At 39.8% G+C, this 13,180-nt stretch overlaps 1 protein-coding gene across 3 annotated transcripts in view; it reads right to left on the bottom strand.

Moving 5' to 3' along the window:
- Positions 1 to 13,180, bottom strand: part of LOC118247398 (probable acyl-CoA dehydrogenase 6) — an 89,754-nt gene that overhangs the window by 26,224 nt on the left and 50,350 nt on the right. For all 3 annotated transcript variants that reach the window (XM_035545355.2, XM_035545356.2, XM_050708884.1), the window contains 2 exons: positions 9,716 to 9,845; positions 1,455 to 1,561 (listed from right to left, as the gene is read on the bottom strand). In XM_035545355.2, coding sequence (XP_035401248.1) covers positions 1,455 to 1,561; positions 9,716 to 9,845 — 237 coding nt within the window. The remainder of the gene's footprint in view (positions 1 to 1,454; positions 1,562 to 9,715; positions 9,846 to 13,180) is intronic.

The raw sequence follows: 13,180 nt of genomic DNA, 5'->3' as shown, positions 1-13,180 counted from the left end.
ACTGTATTAATCCAAGTGTGTCATGCCAATTAAGCTAGATGATAAGCAACACGCAACTGAAAGAATATTTATGTTACTTATTATCTGGAACACTACATCCAAAAATTACAATCATATTTGGAAAGTTTTGATAATCAGGTAATTAAACTAGAGAGACATTAGCTCAGATAAATGATGTTGTGTTTCCTACATCAGAAAACCTCAAATTTCAGATTACTTTAATGGAAAACAAGCCTATAAAAATGATGGAATTTTCTTATGAACAAAATCAGTTAACTAGAAAGGAAAATGATACTGGATTGTGCAAGAAGATTTAGTCCCTTTATTTCATTATCGCCATTAACTCCCTTGAAAAGTGCTTGCTGCACCTCTGGTCTAATACTGAATAATTATCTATTTGTCTTGAGAAAGAAACATGAGTTTGATCGAGGAAATGGACATAGGAATCAGTTTTGTTGATCACTCAGTGATTTTGTCTGCAGGAAGAAGACGTGTCTATAATTTGTAAGCACATGGTGTGTTCAGCTTAGCCATCCTGCTTCCAAACAACAAAACCTCTGAAGTGGTTTCTTGTCATTTTCTTTTACCTCGATGCCCACAATCCACAGTTAGATGAGACATTTTTTACTACAAAATCTGTCGTAAATTCAGCTGTTCAAATTAACTACTGCCTCAGGCACTTCAGAATGGTAGTTTCATTTGTCCATGTTTTTAAACATTCTTGTACTGAAACAAGAAAAATAATTTCATGCAAATTATCTAAATAACTAAACTCATACATTCGACATGGCAAATTCTTCGTTAGCTCTAAATAAAATAATTGCCAATTCAGAGACATTTTTGCTGCGCAGAAATGACTGAAGGGGCTGAGGTGAGGTAAGAATGAGCAGGAGGAACTTATTGCAAAAGTGTGATGCCCTCATTTTCAGAAGGGACTTGCTCTGCAATTTGTCCACATTCAGTGAGGACATCTGTTTTAAGGAAGTACAAGTTTTGTACATTTGAAGAGGCCACACACGATATCACATACGTCTACAGGTTTGCACAACTGATGGTGGCTGTGCAACTACAGGAGGTGCAGGAGTGCGCCCTGCCAAGTGGTGAGCTCAGTCAGAACAGGGGGGGTAACAGAAGCAGAAGGATGAAAACATTAGGAGAAATCTAGGGTCAGCTTGACAGCTGCACATTAATCTGCTGTGCTCAGCCCATATCTATTTACTCACTGACATTATGTCTACGTATTCACTGAAAAACACATTCAATTTGATTGCTTTTGGAGGCATCAGATGTATGTGTTATTGCTCCTGAAATATTACTTCTTTGCCTTCACGATGCCAGACTGCCCTTTGTATTTCTCATGTGCGCTAGTGGCAAGGGGAAGGGTCAGTGAAACCAGATTCTTTCCATTAAAATGCCAGACTGTCTAAAATTGGCAATTTGCTAGGTTAACTTACTTGCAACATCTGACCCAGCTCCAGCTTCACTGATTCCCAAGCAAGCCACAAAATCTCCAGCTATAGTTGGTGCGAGGAACTGTTTTCTCAACTCATCAGAACCAAACCTGCAGCAATATAATGAAAAGATAGAATATTAAAAGCTTTTGAAGATAAAATTCTTTTACAAGATACGTATGAGTTTTGTTCTACCCAGACAGTGATCAATTTGTCCATGACTAGGTGAAATCTATCCTGAAGCCAAAGACAGAAAAGACTTTGTCTAAAGCCATGAATCAAAGTCGTCACTGGAAGTGCAGCCACAGTCATTTTAATCAAGGCTTTTCCAAGTATTCCAGCATCTTACTCCCAGAGAAATAGTGTGGTTCAGATGTCCTCAATCAAATTTTTACGACTGCTACTTTATGAGCTATCAGATCTAAACAAACGTAGGCCCTACAGGAATCACAATGCTCCCGTGCTGGCCTGCAGCCAGCCAGGATGGAGGATCTCCTCTCTGCTTATCTTCTAACTTTTACACCATCTCTTTGCTTGGTTTTAGTGGTGGCTGAAAAGTTATGACGTGTGATAGCCACCCTCTGCAAATATCTGTTCATTATATTTATATCCCACATCTGCATTTAAGTAATACAGTCAAATGCATTGTTGCTTCCTCACAGCCATTCTTGTAGTCCCCACCAAAATAAAAAGGGAAACAGCAATCTGTTGATGACATTTTACAACAAAAAAAAGACACTTGGACTTATTATTAACTAATATGTGCTATGCACATTTTATTTAGACTATGATTCCAGTCAGTTTCAAAAGGAGTGAGAAATTGAAAACTACAGCGTTTCTTGTCAAAACAGTGGCCTTCCCTAGCCAAATCTGCCAGCAGATGGAAAAGGAATGCTAGGTGTATTTGATAAAACCTTTACCCAGAGGAACCTAATTTAATTATCACTAATGAACACCCACTTTTAAAACACCTAAAGCCAATGCTCAGGGCCACCAGCTGCTTGCCCAGCACACGCAGGCCACAGCATTCCCCAGACAAAGAGGACCAGACATCTCTTCGACATGCCACAGGCCTCAGAAAAGCAGCAGTTGCTTTGAGGACTGCTATTTCTTTAACGAGATGCCAGGGGTACCAAAAGCTCCCCTGGGGACCGGAGGGGGCTGCTGAGTCCCAGTCCCTGGGAGAAAGGAGGAGGCACCCTTGGACAGGGAGGAAGAGCAAGGGTAAACTGTCTGCAAAAAGACAGTTCTATCACACCATTAGAGAAGCAATGCCTGTCTTCCCTTTGTCCTTTCCTCTCCAAAAGGCAGAAAAGGCTGCTGAGGGTCAGCCTGCTCTCCCCCAGGGATGTCCCTCCTCCCCAGAGGGATGCCAACAAAGGATGTTGAGGGCTACTGTGTAACAGGGTTTTATTTATTAATAAGGCTCCCAGCAACAGTGATTCCTTCCCCAAACAAGATTTTTTTCCTAAAGTTTAGCTGCCTGTGCCCATTTAAAGTGTGCTCCATCTCGTTTCATGGTTGATTTTTTCTTAATCTACTTCTACTGGTTTGGTCTTGCAGCTTGAATGGTGAGTTCGTGGTCTTGTTCTTGAACCTCTCCTGTCCCAGCAAGAAGAAGTCCTTGTGTTGCGAGACCTATTTTCTATGAGCAGAAATCCATTAAAGTAAAGTTTCTCCTCAGTCCCCTCTAAGAGGTTTCTCAGGTCAGCATTTCCACTAATCTCCTTAGGCTCACCAGCTGCCTGAGCAGGCTGCAGTTAGCTGGGCTCTCTTGTTAAAATACTGTCACCCCACTTCCAAAGGAGCAATGCCACTTTACCTAAGGCTGACCCTTTCTCTCTGCTTTCACTCTGCCACAAAACAGCCAAAGAACATGAGAAGGCCAGAGACTGGCGTGGGAGCTGTCAGACACATTCACTTTGTGCACACAGGGAACTCAGCTCCTCGCCCTGTCCCTGCTGATAACAATCAGAGCTGCAATCCCAAATAAATATAAGAAGTGAGATTGGACTGTTTACTCCTCCTTCTCCAAGCATACTGGGAAAAAGTCCCCTGGTCTGCTATGCAGTGTATTTTTTTTTCCTTAGGACATGATCAAGTACAGCCAGCTGAACGCTCCTTAGACCACACACGTTAAAAAAAAAAAAAAAAAAAAAAAGAGGCACAACAAGAAAAAAACTTAGATTCTGAGAGGAGCCAGCAGCATTGCCTATTAGGGATTTCTGGCAACGCTTACAGATGCCTAAACCTTTGCCAGACTTTAGTTATTTCAACAGAGGAGTTTCATGACAGGAACTTTCCTCAGAATAATGTTTTGCGTTTGATATCTTTGTTTGCTTGTTTTAAGTTCCAGAAAACAGTTCAGCTCTTCCCAAAAATGAGGCTGGAGAACTTATTTTGCAATTAAAAAAATAATAATCTGGCAATGCTATCTTCAGAAGCTCACGCTTTGCATGAAGGATGTGCAGCCCAGCAAATGGCTAGCTTCTGCATTAGAAATATGTTGTTTCTGTACAATTCTACCCTTTTTAAACACATCCCAGAAAGATATCACGTTTGCATAAACGCAATACCCACTTCTTTCCAGTGTAATAGCTCCAGCATTAGATGACACTGTTTGCAATGAGACCTTGCTCTGGCTCAAGATAGACCAGATTATGTCTGCTTTATGTTCTGGGCCATATCCCAAAGCATAGGTTCCCACGTCATTAACTCTGCAGCCTTAGCATCCCTCTAAAATACATTTTCATGAATGTGCATGCCTATAGATAAGCACACACAGAATCTATAGTCAGAGTCTACAGTCAATAAACTAGAGCTCCTTGCCGATGTTGGGTAAAAGACAAGTCCCATGGGTAAAACTAAGAGCTGCATGGGAGTGGTCCATCCTTTCTTGCTCCTGCTCTTGCTTGGTAAGCTACATTGGTGGAATGTGATGAATACAGACACAAAAATGACGGTGATATACAACCTTGTATATTGCAGGTAAAAGGTTAAAAAATTATGGTGAAATACAGATGTAAGAACATTTCCTTGATCCACATAGTTTTGTTTAAGTGCTCTGCCAATTAGAAAACAGCACTCAGTTCTATTAATCTCAAATACATATAAAAATATGGTTTCTGACAGGTTATATTGCTACATTGAATGAAAATATGAATATGAATGAAAGTATGTCTACTGCACATCACTGTTCTGACATAATTGGGCTGATAATCATCTTGTTAAAACTACAGATCTTACTCACTTTTGTTTCCTATGCTTCTGAGAGAAAAATGCTGAGCTGAAGTGAATTAATTAAATTAGTAAGGGAGGTTCTGAGCGGAACTGACATTATATGATACACTATTAAGTGATAATTGAAATTTCGAATATGAGCAACTGCAGGCAGTTCTAATACTGCTCTCAGCATTTGATCAACTCAGGCTTTCTTGCACTGGAGCTAACATATTCAAGAAATATAGCCTACTCCTAAATCTCATCTGGGCCTCTGGACCACTTAAAAGGGAATCTAATACTATCCCTAAAGACTAGAGGTTTTCTAAATGCTCATTTCAAGAGCAGCTGTGAGAGAAAACACTGATCCTGATGCACATCAGTGCAAAAGGGCTGAAGCCAGACCTTGACAGTGCAGCAACTTTAAAAAAACTACTTACCAAACAAAGTTTTCAGATGACGTATGCAATGTTCTACAGCATATCAAAGACAACACATCAATTTGCTCATGGACTTCCCAGGAATATAAAGATGATTTCCTTTACCCAAAGAAGGGATTCACTCTTGCCTACCATCTCTTTCCTTCTTACATACTAGCAAGAGGTGAATTTGTCCCAATTCCCCTTCTGTTGTGCCCCCAGATTCAAACTATTAATAATGCAGTAGACATCAGCCATGTGGAATGCTTTTGCTTCAGGGTAATCCTGCACAGGCATCCTACCATTTGAGGTCTAGTCCCAGCTTAGCAGCACTCTGGGTCCTCAGTGTACATGAAAAAAAAAAAATAAGAGAGAAAACAAAAGGGAAGAAATTCTTCTTAAAGGCATGGCAAAAAAACGCTTCACGAACAGCAGCAAGCACCCTTGGGTAGCATGGAAGCTTCCTTACGATCAGTAATTTGCATAACCTCGCTTTAAAAGAATCCACACTGCAATCAGCTTTCTCTCTGTGAGTCCCTATTTCCGTCAAGATAAAAAGACATGCAAGTTTTAAAATACCACATTTAGAAAAACTTATTTACTTTTTGTGAAAGACATCAGAAGAAAAAAAAAAGCAGGAAGCAAAGTGTTCTGGCTCCCCGTTTTTATCAAGCCTTTAAACTTCAGTTATTTGAAGATTTTATGAAATAAATTGCTCAGTTTGTGGCACAGCAAAGAATACAGATGAGAAGTCCCTCTTGACTACCTGAAGGGTTCTGGTTAAGAACAATTACGTCAATCTTCTATTTATTTAAGAACGCATTTTGCACTGAAGTGCAGGTATTGTAAAACGGGAGTCAAATTTAAGATCATCCTTTTCAGACAATGCTGTTTTTAAGGGCTACCATGTGGTGCCCCCACACCAGCTCTGGAGACCTCAAGGTTGCCCACCAGACAGCAGGGCCAGGCCATCACAAGGAGCTGGAGAACCCTCAAAGGTACAGTACCAGCATGAAGCTGTTTTGAGAACAATTAGCTCAGAAGCAGCTGCTTGATACTGCCCCACTGTGCCTGAATTGATCTGGCCAGGCTAGGCCCAGAAGCTCTTTCACCACGTTTGAGCGCAAGTGTGGACAACTTCTGATTTTCCACCAGGCCTATCAGTGCAGGCACAGCTATGGGCACGCAGCTTCTGGCCCATGCCAGCTCCAGAGACGGAAGGAATTTGCTTACAGTGCTGCACCCAGAAGGGCACTGGAAAAAAGACATGGAAAAACAGAGAACAAGTGTGGGTGGTACAAATAATTCAGATCTCCTCTTTCAGGCTCCTCAGCTAACCGAACCTTTATTTGTTTCTACTCAATTCACCTGAAACAGTCTTCATTACAGCTCAGAACAAGAAGTGGCATGCTGACAGATTAAGTACCAAATGAGAGACAGGTGACACTATTTCTGAAGGAGCACAAAACTGTTCCCTTTACACTATGCCCATGGCTCTCAAATCACCTCTTCTGATTTTCACTGTTTTCCCAGCTGATTAAGTGGATGATCCTGCTTTTCAAAGCTGCTGTTCTGATCATCAGCTGCAACTTGTCTCCCTTACAGCAAACAGGAAAAGAGACAGTAAAATCTTATTTATATATATATATAAATATATATATATATAAATTCTCAGATATGACACTGTTCAGCATGGAGAAAGAATCTGCAATGAATAAGCTGACGAAATAGAAAAGCACTTCATCAAAATATCATCGCTATTCTTAGTGTCTTCCAATAAATAAAAAGAAAGAAAAATCAAGCAAAGTTTAATGCCTACTGGTGAGATAAAAGGTCTTTATGCTGATCTGGTATCACTACGGATCACTACAGGTCTGTTTAAAAGCACAGGAAAATGTATTTCATTCACTGCCTGAGCTGAGAGCTGCTTTCTCCACTCTACTTGTAAGCATGAAAGCAAGCAAGGTATTATATCTGGAATGCATTTGAAAGATCTGACAGAGAGTTATGTTCAGAACCAGACACATCATAGGTCAGGTCACTGTTGACAGAATATTTTGCATCTTGTTCTCAAATTTACAAGTGCTACTGCTTCACTTAGAGGAATCTGGAAAAAAAAATGGAGCAGTCTGGGCATCTTTCAGCAAAGCACAACTATTTTCCCCTGTATTTGTCTGCACAATAGAAGTACATATAAATCAAAATCTTCAGGGTTGCTTCCAAGTATGACCACGCATTTAACTTTCTGAAGGTTGTCAGAAAAAAAACACATGAGAAATGAAGTGAAAGGGGGTATGACCGTGAACAGGCAAACAGACACGAGCAACATTTTCTAAATCACTACACTCTTTGTAGTTTATATCATTAAAACTGTTACTACAATGTACTTCTCATTTAACTGAATATCTCAAAGATCTTTGGAAACTAAGCTTTGCAACAGCCTCTCACTGGAGCAAGAAACCCATGGAAGTAGAAGGAACAGCATCAGGAAGCATCCTAACTTTTGATATTTTAAGACTTTATTTTTCTAAAGTTTGAAAATGTAAAGAGTTGTATGTGTGTGTGCATATGCATACGTGCATCCATCCATTCAAACTACTGCACTGTCTATATACCTAATTGAGGAAACATCTGTAATTTATGTCGGCAGTGTATCTTCCTGACACATCACATTCACTGAGTCAGCTCCCAGGTGCACTCGTACGTACTTGATGAAAGCTGAATAAAACCCAAATTTAGGAAAGCCACCAAAGGGCTTCAGACTTCATTTTAAAGCTTTATAGGGGATGATATTTGATTCCTGTATTACTATTTGCATTAATGCATCACGTATCATGATGCTTAGTTAAGATGCAAAATTTGGATTAACTCTTCAAACTTGTTTGGGACCACCAAAGTACAGAGATAGCTTTAAAGAAACCATCCAGGTGGTGAACGCAATTTAAATGATTCACCCAGGGAAAGCAGTTAGCCCTCTCCCTATACTGCATGAAGTGAAGCTGCACCAGTGCAAAACTTCCTGTAGCAGACAGCATTCTCTTTTTAATACCAACTTTCACTTTTACATCTTACAGTAGGACAACACTGACTTTATGGTGGAGGAAATGGTGAGTTTGCTAACATAGATGGCAATTCAGTTACAAATTTCATCATGTTAATAACATTAATACCATGTTAATAACATTTTCACATTCACTTTCTGAGAGCATCCTCTTTAGTATTTTACTAGCACAACTGTACATAGTTTCATTGCTTTACTGAAGCAGAACCGAGCAGCATAAGGCCAAAAATTCCTGCAATGGAATAAAACTTTGTCTTTGTTTACCCACAGATTTTTTTAAAACCCTGGGAATAAAAGGCTATCATGGAGGCAAGATAGTATTCTTGGAGATCTTTTAAAATACTAGTTTTATTCTCTCTTGGACTATAAATAAGCTACTGTTGCAACAGACAAAATGATCTCCATGCTTTCAGTACGATTTTAGTGCATTACACAAAGGAGAAGAAAACTATTAGGAAGATTTCCCATGGCTGAGACCTCCAAAGTCACACATAGCCAGAACAAGAATGGATGGATGGGTGGATGTAATGGGGATGGAGTCCGAATTCCAGGCTCTACAGTTGGATTTACAGACATTTTCATTCAGAATGATAACAAACAAACACAACAAACACTAAAATGCTCTTCTGTGCAAATACTCCCCTCTTGTATACCTGTTTTGTGCACAAAAATTTCTGACTTCATCTCCTTTACCTGAATGTAATCCCCACCACCACCTTCCAGAGTTTTTAGGTGTACCCATGTCCCAGGGACAAACTGCTGGACCAGTGTGTCACCTCCCTCTAGTTTCGCAAGCTGCTGTTCTGGTGCAGAATGTCTGTGAAGCTACTAGATGAAGACGGAGAAGCTGTTAACTGCCACTTTTGTTGAGGGAAAGAAGAAAAAAATGAAAAAAAGAAAAAGAAAAATCATCTTCAAAAGGTGTAGGAGCCTGAGTGATAGCAAGTCATAAAAGGTGAACACTGACGCAAGCAAATGAGAAAAAGAAAGATGAGTAATTGCCTGGAATGGGAGTACTTAAGCAGCATGATACATGTGATAAAATTTTAGCAGGTCTTACACCAATCCTGATCATTATTTCTGAAAAGTCAACGTTGGCAAGGAGCACCTTAAGAAGCTGCAAAAAAAAGCCAGTAAATTATAAAACAGAATTAGACTCATCCTAATTAGTACAACTAAATGCAGCCTTAGAGGATGACTGCACTGGAATACCTGGCTAAGAAAAAAAAAGCCACAAACATGAACAGTGGGATTCTGGAATTAAGATTGTTTTAATTGGTTGTGGCACCTCAGTTCTATGTTTGGAAACACATCATTTAATATTAAACGCGGTTTGCTTTTTATTACATAATATTCTAATATTAAAAAATGTGCATTCTCTCCCTTAAATCAACCTGTTTGAAACCGATAGAGAGTACGTCTCTTTCTCAAGCACTACTGATTAGCAACTAGAATGTAAATCTGTGTAGTAATGTTTTTCCTACTCTAAAACACGTCAGGACAGGTTTTAGGCTTAAACACACAAAGTGTGGTGTTTAGGTTAAACTAAACATTCTGGAAATTACCTTGTTAGAGCAGGAGTAGCCATGCCAGCTTGCACCCCGATAGCCATAGGAATACCTCCACAGCGGATACTTCCCAGCTCTTCCGCCACTGCAATGTTATACGAGAAGTCCAAGCCCATGCCGCCATATTCTGGGGAAAAAACACATCTATCACTTGGATATTATATATTCGGTGGAAAAAAACAAATGAACACACTGATGTTATAAGCTGGCATAAGTGAGAAGAAAAAAAAAGTATTGCTACTGCAAGGATTTGCCAACTGCAATTTTACTGCTAACTTTTAAATATTTGATTTTATCAGCTTTCATTTCAGAAAAGTGACATCACGCTACTCTTTACAAAACCTGAATTTAAAATTACATCTGCTCTAATTACCCATGTGCACATCACGTCACCCCGGACATGTTAAGCAGCATCATTACTTTTACCAGAAACAGCAAGAAAAGCAAAGTGCTGCTCAGAATGGCATCAGTAGGAAAAGTCACTCTTTCTAACGGCAAGGACACATGAACAAATCATCACAAAGTAAGACGTGCTTCTGTTTCTCCATGATAACCCCTCTCTGTGTGCTCTCATCCCTCACAGCACTCAAGTGGAACTCATCTTTCTCACACTGAGCGGTCAAGTCAGCGCCAAACAAGACCGCATGCACATGGTGTCCACACATGAAGTTGCCCCTGTAGCTCAAAAATCAACGTTAGACAGAAGCACAATACCAAATATGCATACTTCATATCCTGGCACCTGGTCGTCGCAGTCATTAAAGCTTTTTTCATTAACGCAAGGTTGATGGCCCAGGGCGTTCTTCCTCCCTACATTCCATTCCACAAATTCAATTAAAGAGGATATTATTCTTCACCTCCTTCCTAAGCCCAGCACTGATAAACCCCCACACAGCGAAACACAGAAAAGTGTTGTGTTTCTATGATGGATGAGGTAATTTCTAACAGTATTAAATAGTTTTTATTCCAGAGGAAATATGGTGAGAAATAGCCTCCTGCTTGACATCGTTAGTTGACTGAGTAGTTGTGATTAGATAACGTTAGATAAGGAAGCATTTTCATCTTTTTACTCATTTGAAGACCAGCTAAGAAAATGTCAAATAAATAGATATAATCTCCCTACCCCCACACCCAATACGGGGCAGATGACCATCTTCCGTCCTCGCTTGCTCACATCAAGCACTATCTGAGCTCACCCCTCTACTGACCTTTGACATTTTCCAAAAACACCATTAATTATAAATCAAAACACCACACTGCATAAAAACAGAGGGTTTTGTATTCTATCATCTTTTTCCTAAACTCACAGAGACTGTCTTTGTGCTTTTTTTTTTTTTTTTTTTTTCTACAGAGAGAAGGGAAAGCACAAATGGAATGGACTAAGTGCTAAGTCTAGTTTTCAAGTAACATTTCTCCTTAGGTCTGTCCAAATGGTCTGGATTGTCAGAATTACAAAATGGCTACTTTTCAACAATTTTATCTGAAAATAAAACATGTTTCTTAAAGACATAGACAACATTTAAATTCCTACTGGAAGCTGAAGCAGTACAGTCAAACAACAGTAATAGGGGAACATCTTTAGCATAATATATAATCCCAATGTAGTTTCCTCCTGAAACTACATGAAAACTTATAACTGTGCACTACCCTCAGCACTGGAAAATGAGGGGTGGACTGGAAAACTTGGGTGTTATAAATTACATTTTAAATATGAAAACATTCAGCAAACAGGAAAAGCATCAGAGTAATAACAGATAACCTCAGTTTTGGTACTGCACAAATGCTTTCCACTTGATTTTTTTTTAAATAGTCTGTCTCTTTATTGCCAAACTGCAGCTGTTATTAATTTTGTCTTTTGTTTTGCCTACCAAACATTTGCACTCCTGTCTGTTAATTATATTCACAAATCAAAACTTTAGTTTCATGATTTACCCAGAACAATTTCACCAGAGGAATGTTACGCACACAACCGACCCTAAGGGGGACCACTTTGTGCAAGTGTGCACCGTACATACATCCCTTGTTTGTACCATAATTCATTATAAATAATGATATAATAGACTTAAGTTACTCTCATTTGAGAGCAGTTACTAAGTGGTACATTTTAAAAACAAAATGCTGTAAAAGAGCAGTTCTCAAAGTCATGATATTCAAGGATTTTCCTACCAGAGAGAAGAAAGAGAACAAAGCCTCAGACGCTGAGAAGCTGGAAGGGGAAGCCCTAGCAAAGAGATGGTGCACACTCCAAATCCTTTTTAATCTGGGGATAGATAACACAAGAAACAACCACAGCTGCAGACAGGCAGGAAGTCAGAAGCAAACTGTAGGAACCCTGTGGAGGAGGCAACACCGAACTTTGCGTTAGTTCTGCTCCAGAAGCCAAGCAGAAAAGGGTTTCATGGAGAAATGCAAGTGGTTTGATGGATGATTGTGGGGAACACCACTTTTGAAGCTGCTGTGGAAGGAAGGCAGGCACAATCCCTGCCACCCCAAATGTCGGCATATATCCATGCCACGATCACCAACACGGAGATGCCCAGCAGCACCCAGCTTCCTCCAGCATAAATTCACCTCAGACCAAGACAAAACCAACAGACCGTTCTCATTTCCACCTCCTGAAGTGATGCCGGTGAACATTTCACAGAAAGAGTGTTTAATTCTGTAAACATAATTTGTACTGTTGGTGTGCAGAAAGGTTGTGTTCGCCACTTCCATCAACAAAACGCCTCCTGCAAGTATCTGCCCAATGGTGTAATGCTACTAGGTTGATCTAATTTTCATTTGGAAAAGCAAACAGCATGCCCAACATAATTTTTGGTGAAAAAACAGTTAAAGGCACCAAGCCAATTTCAGATTTGATTGTTTTTGTTATATGCAAATATTCACATGTAAAACATTTCTAGGGTAAATATTTCATTTAACTTTAAATTGAGATGAGTGACATTGAGAGAATTGTTTGGATACATTTCCATTTTTATTTTGTGAGAAATATTGAAAGAACAAAGCAAAGCAAAGCCAAGCACAAAGTCTAATGGCACTGACATGTTTATAATTCAAAACAGGTAGAAAAAGGCAGCTCCGCTATGTTCAAATTGTTGCTGTTCTGCTGACAATAGCACAACTTCCAGCTGTTAATCAGATTCATCTGCTATCTTGTCCATTGTTTGATTTCAGGTTCTTACACAAAGAAATTGAATTATAAAGCCCAAAGCAAGCACACGTGAACACACAAATAAATAAAAATTCTGCACTGCAGCCTATGGGAGGGAGCTGCATTGGAGCAGGGGAGATGTACAGGGAGGAAGGAGCAGCAGACTGGGACTGGGGAGGACATAGAGGAGCTGGGATGAAGGACTGGAGCTGAGCTACGGAAAAAGGGAGTGATGGGGGGTAAAGGTGTTATTTCAGTTTGTCTTCTTTTTCCTCACGACACAAATCCTTTTTAGTTGGCAATTAGTTGGA

This window comes from Cygnus atratus, chromosome 2 (assembly GCF_013377495.2).
Source record: "Cygnus atratus isolate AKBS03 ecotype Queensland, Australia chromosome 2, CAtr_DNAZoo_HiC_assembly, whole genome shotgun sequence".
In the NCBI taxonomy this organism is placed as follows: domain Eukaryota; kingdom Metazoa; phylum Chordata; class Aves; order Anseriformes; family Anatidae; genus Cygnus; species Cygnus atratus.
The sequence above is the reverse complement of the archived record's forward strand: the minus strand, read 5'-3'. Positions and strand labels throughout refer to the sequence as shown.